The sequence below is a fragment of the Rissa tridactyla genome, chromosome 1, assembly GCF_028500815.1.
Source record: "Rissa tridactyla isolate bRisTri1 chromosome 1, bRisTri1.patW.cur.20221130, whole genome shotgun sequence".
Taxonomy (NCBI): Eukaryota; Metazoa; Chordata; class Aves; order Charadriiformes; family Laridae; genus Rissa; species Rissa tridactyla.
The window spans coordinates 41,306,536-41,325,404 of NC_071466.1; the positions used below are offsets into that span (position 1 = coordinate 41,306,536).

The 18,869-nt window shown below is 42.3% G+C and overlaps 1 protein-coding gene across 1 annotated transcript; it reads right to left on the minus strand.

The window, feature by feature from the left end:
- Positions 1-343: 343 nt before the first annotated feature.
- PCDH20 (protocadherin 20) lies at positions 344-5,660 on the minus strand. Its single transcript, XM_054217484.1, has 2 exons — positions 5,532-5,660; positions 344-4,308 (listed from the first exon to the last, which is right to left on the minus strand). The coding sequence occupies exons 1-2, from the start codon at positions 5,583-5,585 to the stop codon at positions 1,606-1,608; spliced, it is 2,757 nt and encodes a 918-aa protein (XP_054073459.1). The 5' UTR covers positions 5,586-5,660; the 3' UTR covers positions 344-1,605.
- Positions 5,661-18,869: the final 13,209 nt, after the last annotated feature.

The window sequence follows — 18,869 nt, forward strand, 5'->3', positions numbered from 1 at the left end:
ATTTCAAGAAGTACGGCATAAACTCTCACTAATGATTCTGAAGTGTACTAATTTTAGAAAGTATTACGACGTCTCAGACAAGATAGCCAGCACCCAAGCATTTGTGAAATAAGCATTTCTTAGAACTAAAATAATATTTAGCTTTATAATTAAAAGTACAGGAGAGAGAGAGCATAAGTTATTATGAAAATATATAGCTTTAATTTGCAGACATATAAACACTTTTGGTACATTACAGACATATGATGCCAGAAATCAAAATAATCAGTTTTAAGCATAACACTAATTTATCTTGTTCACACAGAGAAATTTGACGTAATCATCATACAAAAGATAGTCCTCAGCTCTTAAAATGAAGTGAAAGTGATACATCACCGATAAACCTGCTGCTTTGTTGCAGAGGATACAGCAAAGAATAAATTATCAAGAAAATACGCCACCAGTCTTACAAGTTAGATTTTGGATCTAATCCAAAACCAAAGCCAATGAAAAGGAGCCAGGAATGGTCGCCAAAAGTCAGAAACAAGATCTTTCACATGAAATACCAATCCAGAAAGGAGCAACAGTCAGAATCAACTAAGTCCTCTAATTCCTTAGAATATGAAGCGAATTTTGTTCTCATCTGGCAGATCAGATTCAGAAGTATCACATGAAAAAATATATTACACAACCAAACTGATGGAGTACTACTGACAGATTGCTCAAAGTACAAAAAATATCACCACTTCTGTGACAACTAAAGATTTAGCCATTCCCCTGCTTCCTTGCATCTGGCATGTTTACGAGGATGAGCATGGGGTTCTGTCACTATTTGCTGCAGGAAATACTAAATAGAATGTTTCCGTAAAAATGACCAGCAGATTGCTGGAGCAAATGATGATGTGGGTGAAATCTGGAGCAAATGAAAGATGGTGTGTCACAGCAGTTCAGATTCTCATTACAATATCTTGCATTCTTGCTCAACAGGAATTGCACTTCTTGTTAATGCCTTTTCTATCCTACTATATAAGCTTTACTTGTGAGGTAATAAACATTCTCTTTTTTCTTTTTTTTTTTTTCTTTTATTACTAGTGCATTTTAATGTCTTTATTCTTTTAATTAGGCATACATCGGGACAGACATTTCTTTTTTTCTTTTTTTTTTTTTTGTGGTTAAACGTCTGTATGCCAATATGTATTTTATATTAAAACCAATGTATTTAAAATATACTCTCTGTTTATCTCATGGACAGTACCTCGAACAGTTCCCTGCTCAGGAGCATCTGATGCCCTCTTGTGGTTAAAAAGACTTCTAAAACTTGAGTTTAAAGAATCGTCTTACCTTCCCCCTTTTTTATGATCACTGATCTTATTGATTTATGAAAGCTGCAAATGACGTCCATGTTTTTTATAGACAGGGTGCTAGCTGTTAGTTACTAAGGTTTCATAAAAAAGCTGTACACTGAATTTTGAATTTAAAAAACTGTAAACAGCTATTTACAATTATAATATTATTAAGTTATAAATTAGCAGTCCTTCATTGCAACCTCTGCCAATACAACCCACGGCCAGGCGTTTCAGAGTGGTCCAAGGTTTTTCAGATGTTGGATTTATCCACAAAGAAACATCAAATGTTAGAAATCTCCATCGGTTTCTTCTCCAACATGTGCAGGTTAATTCTTCCATTTAATGGGATTTGTATTTCCAAGTTTTCATCTGCTCTGTGATGCTTTTTCCCTTTTCTTAGACAGATGTAAATGCCCATCCCTGTTACTAAAGCAATTGAGCCCAAGCTTATTATTGACAGAGCTACCAAGGTAGGCATACAGGATGCTGACTCCATTTTTTTATGCGTAGGCTCTATCGATATTTGCGGCTGCTTTTCTTCTATACTGATATCAGGCTCCTTTCTTAATAAACTTTCAATGTAGCTCTCATTGCTAACAGTGTCATTGACGAAAAGGTTCACCATGACGGTGGAATGGAGAGGTTCTGGATAGCCATGATCACTAACTTTTACAAGCAGCCGATAGAGGCCATAGTCATTCTGCATCAGTGACTCTTCCAAGGTGATATTACCAGTTTTAGGATCAATCCTAAATGACTCTGGTCGAGGGCCTCTTCTTCCTATGATGCTGTAAGCTATGACTGCATTCATGCCAGTGTCCTTATCGACAGCATAGACCTCAGTGATGGGAGAGCCAGGAAGGGTAGAAGGAAGGACCAACAAATAAGACATATTAGATTGAGGAAACAAGACCAAAGGGGGGTTGTCATTTATGTCCAGAAGAAGGATAGTTATTTTTGCTGTAGAAGACAGGGCAGGATCACCACCGTCAACTGCTTCAATCCACAGAACGTAGGAGCTTTGCTGCTCCCTGTCCAGGGAGACTTTAGCTCTCAAAACTCCTTTTCCAGTATCTATGACAAAAATATCACTTCCATTCAGAACTGAAAGGGCAACCCATCCATTTTGCCCTGCATCAGCATCTGTGACACTTATAACTCCAATTTCACCAAAACCTGGAAAGTTTTCTGGCACAAAAAAGCTGAAATCCTTATTGATAAATCTTGGACTATTATCATTTTTATCCAGTACGGTGATGGTGACAGTTGCTATTGATTCTCTTGGAGGGAACCCAGAATCTACTGCTTTGACAGTGTATCTGTATTTCTCTTTTTCTTCTCTGTCCAACTGGGTGGAAACAGTAAGAACTCCTGTGCTTTTATCTAAAGAAAAATAGGAAGGAGCATCAGGCCCTAAAAAATAGGACACTTGCCCTCTTTCTCCACTGTCAGCATCTGTAGCATGCAGCTTGGTCAAGAAAGCATTGGGAACATTGTTCTCCTCAATGGATAATTCTATCAGCTGTTGAGAGAAAATTGGCGAGTTGTCATTGTCATCCAGAACCTGTATTTTGACTATTTTGTTGACATGAAATCCTTCAGAGTTCCACGCAACTACAGAGATTTCATACAGCTGCTGTGTCTCATAGTCCAAAGGCTTTGTGGTCTCTAACAGGTATTCATTATTGTATGGCTTGTATGGTGAAAGTCTGAAAGGCCCATCACCCTCCAAATAGCAATTGACTTTGTATTTTTCATCAGGGTCTTTGATGGTAAAAAATGCTATCGGTGTGTTGATAGGCTCCAGTTCCTTTAAGTACACTACCCCTTCTGCTTCATTAGCTATGAAACGAGGGACAACTTCAGGTGGCCTTGTCATGACTTTGATGATGGTCACTAGCACTGTGATCACGGCAGGGATACAACCAGGACCGTTGCCCAATATGATCAGCCTGTGAAGCCTTGGAGTGTCCCCATCAACTTTACTGGACAGCGTGATGGCTCCTGTGCTTTCATCCAGATGGAACAAGTCTCTGGATGGCTGGGGGACCTTCTGGCTGTAGGAGTAGGTGATCTGGGCATTGGATCCAAGGTCCATGTCCACTGCGTGTACAGTGGCCAAATGTGTCCCTAGACTGGAATTCCCATAAAGAGTGACGTTGAGCTGCGAGTCACTGAATTGGGGGCAGTTGTCATTGATGTCGCTGATGGCAATAGTAAGGGTGGCACTGCCCACGAGCGGAGGAGTCCCCCCATCCTCAGCAACAATGACTGTGACATACTCCTCCCGTGTCTCCCTGTCCAGAGCCCCCATGACTATCAGGTAGGGAGTCCTCTCCCCGCTCTCATTCTCCTCCACGTCCAGGGTGAAAACACCGTAGTTATCTCGCAGGCGGTAGGTCTGGACACCGTTGGTGCCCACATCAGGGTCAAGGGCTGGGTGCTCGATAGCCAGGCGGGTGTTCACAGGTGCATTCTCAGGCACCGAGAGGCGGATGTGGGGCACAGGGAAGCGGGGTGCATTGTCGTTGACATCCCGGATAGCAATTTTCACCTTCACCAGGCGGAAGTACTCCTGCGGCAGCACCAGCACATCCAGCAGCAGCAGGCATGACTCGGATGAAGGGGAGGAGGAGGAGGAGGAGACAGAAGCTGCTCCCCCAAAGACAGTGACCCCACTGCTCTCCACACACAGAGCTTCCCGGTCGATCTCCACATCCGAGGTGTGCAGCTCTCCGGAGCGGTTGTCCAGCTGCACGTACTGTCCCCCCAAGCCACGGGAGGCCAGGGTGAAGGACAGAGGGGGCTGGGGGGCCGCAGGGCGCTGCCCACTAGCCGTCGGCAACCGCAGGTCACGGGCCAGGCTGCCAATGAGCACCCCAGCGGGCAGCCCCTCGTTGAGGCTGTAGAAGAGCTCGGTCGCGCGGCTGTAACTGGCAAAGCAGTTGAAAGGTCCAACGAAGAGCAGGAAGAGGAACAAGTGCTGGGGAGAGAAAGGCACAGGGGTGCGGGGAGGGGGTGGTGTTAGATAAGGAGGGGAGCCAGGAGGCAGCACCCCCTCTCCCGCCCACTGCCTCCCCCACCGCCACCGCGAGCAGGGAGTGCAGCATCTGCGACATGAAGCCATCCTCCCTCTCCCCCCCCATCTCCTGCCCCTCGTACAGCAGCTACTTCCAGGGCATCGCCGTCTGCACCCTCCAGGCAACACCAGCTGCATTCCCCGCAGCAAACACTCACTGCCAGGGATGGCCCAGGGGCACTCTGCCTCCCCCCCCCTGCCCCGCCACCAGCAGCAGCACTTGCGCCCCGACGTGCCATCTTCCTTCTTCTTCTCCACCACCCCCAACCCCCCCCCCCCCCCCCCCCGCCCAAGCTCACCCCCCCTCTCACCAGCAGCACCCACCCTCCCACCGGCAAGCCGGGGCATCCCCCTGCACACCCCCAAACATCTCCTTACCCCCTTCCGCTTCCCCAGCAGCGATGTGTAACCCGTCCCTCCCACCCGCTCCGTCCCAAAGCCTGCCCTTCCTGCATGCCCACCGGCCCTGCGATGCAGCGGGGACGCGGCCCGCACCGCGCACCTTGCGCAGGTTCCGACGGAGTCCCCCGCACCCGCCACCGCGCTCCGGGCGCCGCAACCCGCGCGGGTCCCCGCACCACCCCCCCAAGCCCCGGCCACCACGGACCCCCGCCCGCCCCCGCGCAGCCCCGCCGCGGTCCCGGCTGAAAATACCGAGTTGAAGGGAAGGAGCCGCGGGGAGGGTGCGCGAAGGAAGTTGCCCGCCTCGGCGAGCGCGTCCCCAGCCCGCCGCGCAGGGAAACGGGCTCCCCCAAAGTAACTTCGGGCACCGTCTTCGCGGGGGAAGATGGGGAGTGTGTGTGTGTGTGTGTGTGTTCCTCCCTTCTCCCCCTTTTTAACCAACCCGTTCCCCTTTTTCGCGGCTCTCTGCTACAACCCGCGTCGGCAGCAGCAACAACAACAACATTAAAAAAAAATAAACTTTTCACGGCTGATCTGTGGAGATCGGAGGAAAAAAAAAAACAAAACAACCAAACAACCAAAGAACAAATATATATATGCGTATATATATAGTTTGGTTTGTTTGGGGTTTTTTTCCCCCATTTTGCTGCTGCATGCGGAGTCGAGGGGGGAGATGGGGGGGTGACAGGACGCGGCTCCCCCCCTCCCGCCGCCCCAGCCCTCACCTGCAGGCTGCCGCGAGCGCTGGTGCTGCTGCCGCCGCTGCCCGGGGGACCCATGCCCGGCTGCCGCCGCCGCCGCCGGCTGCGCCCCAGCGGCCCGCCCGCTCCGCCGCCCGCCCGGCGCCTCGCCTCCCCGCGGCTGCCCATTCCCCCGCGCCGCCGCCGCCGCCGCCGCCGCCGCCGCGCTGGGCTGGGCTGTGCCCAGGACACTCCTCCTCCGCTCGGGAGGGCTCCGCCGCCGCCGCCGCCGCGGGGAGGGGAGGAGAAGGGGAGAAAAAGGAGCGGGGGGGGGGGGCTCAGGCGGGAGTCACGGGCATGGCGAGGGGGGCGGCGGGGGGCGCGCCCGCGGAGGCTGCGGCAGCGCCGCGGGAAGGCGGACGGGATGCGGGGCGCGGCGGGCGGTCGGCGTCGGAGCGGGGTGGAAGGATGTGTGTGTGTGTGTGTGTGTGTGTGTCTGTGTGTGTGGGAAGCGCTAGGACCAGGGGAGGAAGGTTGTCCCGCTGTATTCTGGCACTGGTGAGGCAGCACCTCGGATACTGTGTCCAGTTTTGGGCCCCTCACTACAAGGACGACACTGAGGTGCTGGAGCAGGTCCAGGGAAGGGCAACGAAGCTGGTGAAGGATCTAAAGAACAAGTCTGATGAGGAGCAGCTGAGGGAGCTGGGGTTGTTTAGCCTGGAGAAAAAGAGTCTGAGGGGAGACGTTATTGATCTCTACAACTACCTGAAAGGAGGCTGGAGCGAGGTGGGGGTCAGTCTCTTCTCCCAAGTAACAAGCGATAAGACAAGAGGAAACGGCCTCAAGTTCCAGTAGGGGACGTTTAGATTGGATATTAGGAAAAATGTCTTGACAGAAAGGGTTGTCAAGCATTGGAGCAGGCTGCCCAGGGAGGTGGTTGAATCACCATCTCTGCAGGTATTTAAAAGGCGGGTAGATGTAGCGCTTAGGGACATGGTCGCTACACCATGGTGGTTTTGGTAGTGTTAGGTTAATGGTTGGGTTGGATTCAATGATCTTAAAGGTCCCTTCCAGTCTAGACGATTCTATGATTCTATGATTCTAAGATACTCCTATCTGTAAACTGTAAGAGGGAAAAACAAATTAAAATTGAAAAAAACCCACATGTTTTCTTTCTTCTGTGGAAAGACATGGTGGTGTTGCTGTCAGCAGGCAAAGGGAGAATTCAAAGCTGCCATGGTCTGAGGAGCGTTGCCGAGCCCTGATGAGTAGCGAGCGGCTTGTGTCTGCATGAAATGAAAGTACTGCTTTGAGTTTTCAAGTTGGTGGAAGCTGCGCATCCTGCCAAATGAGAGCAGCAACTGCAATTTCCTGCTGGCTAGGAACCCGAAGGTCCCCTGCGGCAGAAAATTATGTGCTCTCATTTTATAGTCACCAATCATTGTTGGCTAGACTATGAGACTGGACTAGACATGAAATTATCAGCGCTCAGGAAACTTCAAATAGCACAAGACCAATTACACATTTCCTTAACATCTCGGACTACCAAAAGGAGAGCTGACCTGCCCTGTGTTCCTTACACTGTCTGTCTTCAAGGTGTCAAACGGAATTTGAGATGTCCATCTTCAGCCGTAATGTGCTCAATGGTCTGGACCCAGGCTATTGCTGACGGTTCAAGTACTGGATCTCTGGTCGGCAGTTGCATTTGCCAAGCACGGTGGAGCTGCCCCTCACAGAGGTAAAGTTTGTACAAGAGATTGGACTGTCTAAATCACACGGTCTGAAGACCACCTTGAACATTTCCACGCTCCATGGCAAGCACAGTGTGCAGGCATTTGATCTCAGTTTAGGTACTAAAAAATATATAGGACAGCAAAAATTTCACTTTCAGTCAGGACAAAAAATACTCTTCCTTTTTTGTTCTACAGCTCCTTGAGGCAAACTCCATGACCAATCCAAAATGGAGAAACAGCAACAACAAAAAAGTAATTTGTTTCCAAATCCAAAACCAGACTTATGCCCAAGTCTTTTGGAACACTGCATCTTTCAAAAGCAAGTCATCAGTGAAAAATACAGAACATAGTGTTTAGTAACTCTTGGGATGTTCTTGGATGTTGTGAGGATGAGGGCAGTGGCACAAGCTGAATAGAATAGAATAGAATAGAAGAGAATAGAATAGAACAGAACAGAACAGAACTGAACAGAAATGAAAATTTCCAAGACTGACTTCCTGCAGGGCTGTAAACAAATCATATTAATTCCTTTGTCTCAAATCCTCCAGCCTTGAAATATAAATAGTGCAATACTGTTTCTCTGAATTAGAGCTTTACCCCATTCTTGCTAAAGTCAGTGGCAGTGGAATCGGGCTCTGTTTCATTCAGTGGATCTCTTTGAAACATGCTATGTTCATGCATCTATGATGCTAAGATCCATTCCATTCCCAAAATGACATTAGCACCACAATAATCATATGTGACTTAAACAGTAGAGCATTAGGGTACTAACAAAAGGCACGGCTATATTTATTATTCACTAATCTCCAGGGGTTTGAAACCACTCAGTATGTACTGGCCTTATAAATTGTTTATATCTTTACCATTCAATTCCAGCACAAATAGAACAGGCAATACAGTATATACAGTTCAGAGCAAACATGTATAATTTAATAGAGAAATCAAACTACCCAAGTCCTTTACTAAATTCTCATCCATGTGCTCTGTTCTGCAGATTGCTTAGTGTGAAAGGTGCCCATAAACTCGATCCTGTTTAAGTTAGTTTAGCTGGACACAACAGATGCTTTTAGTTGGCTCACATCTGCTCTAATTTTATTCATTTCAACAGAGAAATATTGACTCATTTGGATTTCAGTCAGATTTTGACAGTGATTTATGTGGAGTTCGAATTTCATAGACTGATTATAAACTTAGTTTTAGTGAATCAGTAGTCTTCTTGCGACTGAATCTGAAGTCCCTATAAAATTTTATCTTTGGTTTTTTTTTTTCCCTCACGATGTCTCAGTTTATCTCCCTTTCCTCTTATCCTCTTGAAATTACTGACCTATTACCATTCTTCGTAACCATCACAGCCACTGCATTTCCCTGAGGCCTCTGCTAGGGCACGTGATGCCTCTACTATTTTAGTATTTAGGCTTTCATTACACCTGATGCATTTTATTTTGTTAAACCACACGTGTAACAGCAGAATTAAAAGTTTTCTGGAGCAGCTGGTACCTCTACAATATTTTATTTTGTTAGACGTCAGCCACATCTAGTAAGTCTTAGAGGCTCTTTAAAGACTAAAGTGTCCAATAAATCTCCTGTTTAAGGAGGAGTGCTTCAGCTGTGTATGGGATATGGGATGAGGGCTGGGAGAGAAGAAGCAGTGCAGAAGAGATGAAAAATTGGCACATTCATTCCTGGCATTTTTTGGGGGGAGAGCCGCTTCCAAAGTCCCAGGAAAACCTTAGCTGATTTCATTATATTTCTATATTCAGGTATGTTTTCTGGGAATAAGATGTTAGCAGTTTATAAACCCCATCCCATTTGATCACATTTAGCTAAATGTATATTTCTAACTTGCATTTTCCTATATCAGATCTCATTATCACTGAATACATCCCTATATTGGGACTGCATCCAAGGTTCTGGTTGCAATTAGTGAATAAAAAGGAACAAGTAGGAGCACTTGACTAGGGATTCCTGACTGCCTCAGGTAAGTTACAAAGCACACAACCGAGATCAAGTGACAAACCATACCAGAAGTGTCATAGTTATTTATAAATACATTAAAAGAAGTACATTATTGCTACGGGAAAACAGAGTTTGTATTTGGCTTCATTAGGGTGACCATAGCAGGTATTGGTACTCAATTGAAATGCCTTGGTTTTGTGGGCAGTGTTCCAGTGGCAGATGGAAGTGCTTCCAGATGAATCATTCAGGACCTTCACTTCTGAAAGGGAATCTCAAATATTATTTTTTTTTTTTGGCATTGCTGGCAACCCTGACCAAGTCTTATAAGAGATGGGGATGCGGGTACGTGTTGTCCCCTCATCCTAGCAGAAAGCTGTCCCTGTTACAGCCTGTGGTTCTACTGGGAAAGCTTGTGGTGTGAGATTCCCCATCAGTGACAGTCTACTGATTCAGCTGACAAACTTCCTAATACTTTAGTCAGTGTGACCCTTTAAGCCCTTGCTTTTCAGCGGGGAAGCAGTCAAACTGAGTGAAAGCACTGGTGTTAGTATTGATTCCCAGTCACAGTAAACCAAGGAAGGCACAAGACTCACAGCCTGCCACTTCTCTGAAGAGTTTAAACTGCAAGAGATACAGGGTGAGTAAAGGAGCTCCTTTTAACTATTAGCGATATGAACTTTTTATCGCTTTGCTGCTCAGTAAGGAAAATGCCTTCCATCCTGAACTTCCTGCGCAGGGTAGTGGATTACAGTGTGAAAGACTCTACGAATATTAGATGGTGACCTTGCCCGCAGAAGTGCCGAGCATCTGGTGCTCGCATTTGTACTGAAAGCCGTGATCATTCCATGTCACTGTAGATCAGACCTAGCATGATCATCCTGCTCTCAGCACAGAGCCGGAGAGGGGCCTTGGCACTGCTTGCCCTTGTGACACTGAAAGAGAGTAAAAAACCCTGTGTCCAGCTTGAATAAAGCAGCGGTGGAGCTGGAAGATGGACGAGACTTTGGAGTTTATGTGGCTCAGATCTCCAGCCACGCTTTCAAAGGGCTGGTCCTCACAAGCCTCTTGCAAGGTGCACCTGCAAGGTTCTGCTCAGCAGCCTGTCATGAACAAACCCCTGCTGCCGTCGTGACAATCTTACAAGAAAATAGCTAACATGTGAAAAGTGGTTTCTAAACTTAAGAAGAAGTACCCCGCGAGACAAAGCGATATATGCTAGGAAGGCTGACAAAGGTGGAGGAGATTTTCCTGTCTGGTTAGCTTAGCGCCTATTGGGGACTCCTGTGTTAAAGTATCACAAATCCAAGGTATTACACACCGGCAGGGAAAAGAAACTCGGAAAAAATGTTCCTGCAGTCTCTGAACCAACTGCATTTGATACATTTGACCAACTTCCTCTCGAATTCTTTTGAGGTTTCATAAAAATATGAGTTCTTTTGGTTACGATGTTTTGCGTATGTCTCCATACATTTTGCTCGTGTCTCTTTTTGCCTGGAAAAACGCCAAAATATTCCAGCAGTGAGAAAGATTGCCTTCGATGTATTTCTAGTCTGATCACAACGCTATTTGCAAATGACAAACCAATTTAAAGTTTATTAACTAAGCATAATTTTCTAAAAGTAAATAGGAAGGGAGGATTTAACTCAGATTATATTCCAGCACATCTTTTTTTACCAGTGTTTTTTTACAGTGTATTACACAGTGTATTAACATTAGCTTTCACTGACTTCTTGTGTAAGGCTTAAAATAATAATGATACAACTTTTGTTTCGTACAAGCCAAAGCACAAGCTGAGGTGCAGTACTAAAATGATACTGCTAAAAATTATTAATGCTGTAAGTCTTTCATTACTGTGCTTATCACATTAGTTCAGGGACAGCATTCCAGCTTCTGCCAGCTTGCTTTCTACATAATGCCTGCAAGTTATGAGAGTGTCATGAATATGTATATGTTTTTTAATTGACTTCTCAATGACATTAAGCCATGGCTTCTGAACTGAAGTTACAACCTCTTGATGCCAGAAATCAGATCTGTGAGGAGCACACTGCTCCCAGCAGTGGAGCACAATGCATTGGAGAAGCCCTGTGATGTGCTCAGTAGATATCAGATGTGGGGGCACGTGCCTGTTGGGCTCCATGTGGGCTACCGTGTGTGAGGTAGTTCCTCTAAGCCAACTAGCCACAGCCTGCAATCCCATTTCATTTTCTGAGATGGCAATGGTTAGAGAGTGGATATAGTGCAGTAATACAGACCATTTTTCCTATGACTCCTGCAGCTCTAGTAGTATTCCAGCTTCTCTGCTCTTTGTTCCTCTGGAACAGACCTTTGTCTACATTTAACTTTGTCAGTTGAACTTCCCCGCTTTGCTCTGAACTACGTAGAAGATGATGTAGTTTCACCTGAGGTCTTTGGCCACGTAGGATGAACATTTGCTTCCTTGACAATAAATTATTTGGAATTTTCCAGGGACCAGATTCTGTCATCTTCCCTCTGTCTACATTAAAGTAAAAATTCTTAATGAAGTTGTTAGCTCTAAATTCCCTAATACTAACTTATTCCTTGCTCACCAAAATTCTTAAAGAACCCAAAAAGCTTTTTACTGAACTCAGGATAATTACTGTGTGATCTGGGATTTGGGCCAAATTGCTTCTTTTATTAGGACAAGTGAATTGACCAACTCTCAGTGGGATGTAGTACATTTTTATGTCTGTGATGAAATGAAGATAGGGAAACCAAACAACTTAATGCGTAGTCAACTTTTTACATAATGGGAAAACATATTGGCTCTCTGCTTCAGAAATCTTGCTGCTGATAGTGGCTGTATTGTTCGTATTGTCGCTCTGATCACTCAGGTCCCTACTGAGATAAGAGACAATAGTGTTTTCTCCGCAGAGGCCCTGGGTTCACTCGGCAGAGCTGAACAAACGGCAGGAGCCAAACCTCCTCTGAGGTTCATCCAAATACAGATTTTCTTGAGTTTGTAAAAGCATTTGGTCACATCAAAATCGCACTGCTGTCTTGTTCAACTTTCATATGTAGTAAAAAGAGAGGATTACTCATTAGAAAGGGTGGGATTTGCTTGCTCTGACTTTGATATCTGAAAATAAGGCATCCAGTCTAGGCTCTTTCTTTCCTTCCTGAGATAAAGACATTTCCAAGGTATGTAACTGAAAGAGATAGGTGTCTAAAACAAGGGAGACAAATTACTCTCTGAATGGATCTGTTTCTCTCCAAACTAAAAACACGGGTCAGAGTGAGTAGCTCAGATACAGATGCTTGAATTTTATCTGTTTAAAGATTATAGAGAGAGTGCTGAAAGTGTAGCCACAATAGCTACACTGCAGATGTGACTTTTAGCCATACTCTTAGAATAATTAGAAATCTACTTCGAGACCACTGTTAAATCCAAAGAGCATCCAAATATTGGATGCTAGCAGCATGCTTCTCACAAATTAGCAATCAAGAAATATTTACAGATGTTACTTCACAATCATTTTAGACAAAAATTCCACCTGATAGGAAAAAAAAATAGCGATCTATCCCTAACAAAGTTTCAGAAAGTCAAAATTCATTGTATAAATTATTTTTTATGAAGTAATACACAATTTAACTCAGAGAAGTGAAGAAAATAACTTCTAGGAAGGTGATGTTTGAAATTTTTACCCACAATAAGACAGTACTTTCACTTGACAAATTTGAGATGTTTTTTAAGCAGCATTGAAAAGTCAAGTTTAGAGTTTGACTTCACTCCTCTTCCCAGTGCTGCACATCTCTAGGGCTCCACATAATAACCATTTAATTCAAGAAATCAGAAACTCAGCAAGCAGTTTAATAAAAGTCAAAAGGCATTTCCTACAGCATAGAATAAAATTATCTAGTATTTTACTTCTTCATATAGTGAATTTCTTCAGGGAAAAAACAATTTTCTTTTTTTTGTTAAAAAATGGAAATGCATAATTCATGGAAAAATGAACAGCCTCTACACAAGGGTAAAACCTTTTTCTCCTTATTCAGGGTAATATTGCATTGTGAATGAAATAGCAATTAATGTAAATTTCTATTTGAAACTTTATTTTAGTAATGTACCATCTAATGTGGCAGTGTTAACAGCATAACCAAGATGTTTGTTAGTGTTTTCCTATTCCTCAGGGGTATAAAAAACTCAGTTTCAATTGTCTAGCCAATGAACAAGAGCATAGAACTGCTAGCTGGAATAGCTTTTACATGGTATATTGCCCTTCTGGTACATCTCTTCAAAAATTGATATATGCATAAATAGTACCTCTATGTATAGAATACGTATTGTAAGTAAATTGACTGAGAAGATCTTGCAGCAGAGCAAAAAATAACAATCCAAGGAACCCTAAAATAACGGAAACTGAATACAGTCTGATTTGAATTGTGTGCATCATGCTACAAACACAGAAAAAAAATGTCCCTGTTGCATTTTCTGCATATTATTCAAGGTAGTTTTACACATACGGTCATAGACATTAAAATACTCTTCTTGCATGAATCTTTCATTTGATAATAAGTAATTTATTTACGTTTTAAAAACATTCAGCAATGGGAAGATCAACACAGGGGAAGAAATAGTTACTAAGTGGACTATGGAAAATAAACTTTTCATTTTTCATTTTCTATCCAATATTAACTCAAATCTCATTCTGATCAGTCTGAAACTTTAAGGATTGCCCTTAATGCTTTTTCTGAGTGAAAGTAGAAAGATTAATCTCTGAAAGAAATGGTTGGTACTGTGTTAACTACAAATCTTCTTGATACTGAAACCATTTTGTGGATGTATAAAGATCCTTAAATAGAAATACGTGTGATATGTATGCCATATGTATGTCCAGCATATACGTTACTAATTGTTAGTGAGCACCTTTCCTCCTTAGACTTGGATTGCCGTGCTTGATCTTCTGAAACAGCAGCCTTTGTCTCGCCTTTCAGCTTTACACAACCATTACTAGCTTTTATAAACATAAACACAGTTGTCTCCACATATCACAGCATAATGAATATTGATATTTTTATTGCTTTTTTTCAAAGACATAAAACTATCTTTGATTTTCTGCACAATTGTCTATTGATTTGTATTTAGTTATTTGACATTACATTCATTACCTTCTAGTTTTATGATTATAGTTTTATTGTTATAAAATTCATAACTGGATTAAAAGCTGGACTGGCTGCTGTAGACTGATATTTGTGTGTGTGTGTGTGTGTTTTTTGGAAAATGGAACATTAAAAAAAAATGGAAATGTGCTATTGAGTGTTGCTAGTTCCAGTCCAGGTCAATTCTTACTATGGGTCAATGGAAACAATAATAGTTATTTCAGGTCACTGAACTTTGTAACATAAGTGGCTTTACACTCTTCAGAAGCTGTTTTTAGAATTTATAAAAGGAGTTCAAGTTCATGATTTTTTTTCTTCAGTAATTTGTACCCCTAGCTAGTTTCAAAGTTGAGGTAATAATAATAATAATAATTAAAAAAAACTAAACAGAATGTCATTTGTTTTTTCAGACAGAGAGAAGTGTACAGCATCAAGACTTCCCACCAACCTAGAATGGATGCTTGTTCTCCCGTTACAGTACGTGGGAAGTTCATGCCACAGAGTAGAATTCAAAACAGCTTGATGGTTGATCTGGGAGCCATTGAAAATTATCATGGTCTCTGTGAAGTGCCTAAAGCTAACTCGAGAGAAATATCACACAGTGTTACCCACCAAATATATTTTACATCTGGCCTGGTTTGATTAAAGCTATGGATTGTCATCACTATCCACTGGACAACACTGAAGGCTCAAAACAGCCTTTGACTCAGCAAAGAGGCCTGGATTTTCCCTAAGGGATCAAGGAAGAGGGAACAACCTTTTTTCAGGACTCAGTTAATGGCAGATAAGCTGCCACTTCATTTTTGTAAAAGGGCTGATGTTAGAGGCTTTGCCAAGGAAGGTACTTTCAGGAGTTCCTTCTGAGCCATTTATTCAAACTGAGAGAATGTGTTTCTTTGGAGGAAGCTAATGAGGATGCCTGAGGAGGAGTGCTTTGGACTGCTGGAACTAAAAAGGTAAATCTGATGTTGCTGGGGCTAATGAATAAAAAGTATAAATGCATGCTCAGTGGTGGGACACGGATTGCATTCTCCCTGGTCCTTTTATATTTACCAATACAGCTGGAGTTCACTCAGTTCACTTCCTCTGAAGAAGACTGTGGGTATGTGGAAGGTGGAATTGTTCCAGGCTGACTCAAAACAGCTTATGTGCTATTCCACAGACCGCCGTGTATAGAGATGGAAATGTCATATGTTGGGAAACAGGCGGAGAAACTTCCCTCATTAGAAGTAAGAAGAGGCCGACTAGCTTCACGTGCTACACACAACTAAAAGGACTGCCATCTTTGCAAATACCCTGTGCTGTTTTACAAAGTGGCCTGGCTCAGGCTAGGCTTTGAAGAATTCCTGAGAAAGAATGGGTTTTGACATCAGGTGAGCCAAAAAATTTGCTACAATGTTAAAATAACTGATCTGAAAAGAGCCAACTCAGTATCTAGCTGCAGTGTTGAGTTGGTGGAAGCTGACCAGATTCAGTAATGTCATCCATACAGAGAATTGTCGGTATCAAATACACATTATAAATGGCACAGGAGAGAGAGACAGGCACTGAACAACATCTTTATATTAGTAATTTCTAACTTTGGTACTCCTACTTATATTAAATAAAATACAAACCCTTTAAAACTTTCAGCTTTCCCAAGCTGTTATCTTATTTTCTGAAGTGATAGCACCTTCCCTTGGCCTCCTGCTGCTTCGGTTAATCTTTGGTGATTTAAATATAACTTCATTGTGTTTGCAAATAGTATTTGTTCAGGACAAAGTTAAAGTAATTCCTTCCCAGGGATAATAGGAAAAACCCAAGAACAAAACAACTTCAGAAAAAGTAAAATATTTTTGATCACAGCATGTGAAGGCAGAAGAGGCAGGGTAGACACTAGAAATAGCCTGACTGAGGGATGTGCCATATTGTCACATGCATAATTCATTTTCCAGATAATGTAAAGCCTCGTATATAACGTTTCTTGAAAATACGTATGAAGATAAGCAACATACTTAGGTAATCCACTCATGTTGTACAGAAGAAGGAGGGGAGAAATCTATTCCTCTTTGCACGGAGGGAAGGAGCTCTGGTGGATAAACTTGTACTACCTGCGTACGCTAGCAAATTAAACTTTTTGGATAACCTTGAGTTATACGTAGGAAAATGTTGTGAATTTCAGAGGAAGATTGTGACTTCTCACAACACTGCTGTGTTTATTTGTATGCATCCAAGATAAAAATGTCTTTGGAGATTACCATTCAAAAATAGTTTGGCTGCTTGCGCTTTGCTCTGGCAGCTTAGAGCGGTGGATCTGTCCATCTTAAAACAATATCTCTCAGTTAAAGCAGGCAGAAGTGTGATGGTATCAGGTTTCAGTCATGAATGAAGTAATAGACTTCTGCTTTTTTGTGTGTGTGTCTCCACAGTTCATGTTATTTTGCTTAAAAAAGATTACAGAAATTGATCACATGACTCCTGACCTCAGATTTCACTTGTATAAAAATCTACAAAATATGAATTTGCACTGTTCTATGATTCATTCAGCATATTAAGGTAACAGATAAGATTTAATATCCACAGTATTCTATGTCATTCCTTATCTGAACATGCTTGTATTCTTTTTTTTTTTAATTTAATTTATTCTACGTGTTCATCAAAATGAGTAAATTTACTGTCTCAGTTATTGTTGTAAATCATAGCAGGAATTCCAACAGACAAGTTAATTTTAACTGATGCTACCGACATGCAAAGTAAGAGTTTAGCAATGTTCTCTGGGTACTTGTGAGATGATAAGCTGATGGCTAAGTACAGATGTTTCGACTCACCTAGCATCCTGTCCTGTGTTTGTCTGTTTCTCTGGTTTGACTCTAAAGATGACTTACCCAACTCTTAATGTTTGTGGTGTTGGTATCTGAACATAAACAAGAGCAGATAAATTAGAAGGAAAACCTTTAAATATCAATCAGCATGTTTTTCTCCACCCTTTCTTTGTGTGAGTTGTGCTGCTTCCCCTAACTCTGCGTATGTTTCTTCCAAGTGGTGGATCCATGGCTGTACCTTGCTATAACGGGATCCTGTTAACTATCCTTACTCTATTCCTGGCTTATCAGGTTACCACACTTACCAGTACCTATGTAGAATAGCTCATTTTAACATGGTCTAAAGTACTGAAATCAAGTTTGCCCATGTGTATCTGAGCTTCGAGAAAACACGAGGAATTTCTCATAATTGCTTTTACAACCTTTGTTTTTTTCTTTTCCCATTTCAGGACATTACTTTTTACTATATCAGCTTCTAAGTTGAAGAAGTTTTTGCATTAATATACTTGGATGCTTCAACTGGATACCTAGGTATTTTTATTTTTACTTTTCTGAATGTAATCCCTTTTGAGTTACATCTTTTTTTTGATTATTTATAACAAATTTGACACTTTTGTTTTTTTATTTTTACTCTCCAGTTCTTTAGGATTGTTTTATCTAGTTATTCTAGTTTTTGTTCTTTTCCTGCCCTGAATAGTTGTATTAATGAATGCTTCCTAAAAGTTATTATTTTTTCATGTCAGAGTCAGTTTAATTAAAGCAGTGGTAAAACATGTTAATATTTATGTATGTTTTGGGGATAAGCAAAATGTCTGTGCTTTTTGTCTATTTTGATTTTATTATTTTGTGAAAGTATTTTTTACCTGTGAAATATTTTTATCCCCTTTGTTACATGAACTGCTCTTTTTTATCCTTTGGGAATTTTCTCTGTCCATTCACAGCATCAACACGTCAGACTGGAGATATCTACATGCAGATATTCTGAAAATGATGTCTTCCATGGCAGATGGTATTTGCAAAGCCATGTTTAATAGTGAATAGTATAATACATAATTTAGTGGATCATACAGGACCCAAGGTACTTTTAACTGCATCACTGCATAGCAAATGCCAGCACATAGAATACTTTGGTGACCATCTGAACTATAATGAGCCAGTTTGACAAAGACCCATGAATTAGAAAAAATGTGAATGCCATGTGTATGTGTGTACAAACTTTTATTGTATTTATACATTTGTGTTTTGGAGAAGGTTTTATTTGATGCAGTGCACAACACCTGGTGCTGTGCTGAGAGTTTTGTGTTGGCCTACATTTAACATTTTCCAATCTCTTTGCTGCTTGCAGAATTCAAGCTTTATCTTGCTATCACAGTGATTTAATAATAATTGCCTTTGGCCTTTTGTCTTTCAGGGCTTGTCTTTATGTATCTTTTCCATTTCAGTGTACTGCAATGTAGGCTATCTCCTGCAGTTCACATTAAATAGCTCTTGAGAACAGGCAATCAAATGTGGCTCCTCCTTTTGCCCTGGAAAACACATGATTTTTAGGCTGAGGACTCTTCTCAGTCAAATGCTGAATTTCAACCAATCTACATGATTTTCCATTTACTTTAAATAGATAATGTATTCTCCTTATTTTATGGTTTTAATGTCTGCTTTTCCTACTCAAAGAAAAATGCAACTTTGACAATATAGGAATGGATCTATAAATGGGACTTAGGCTCGGTGCTGAATGCTATGGTACGCTTTAAAAGATGGGTCTCATGCATTTAGTG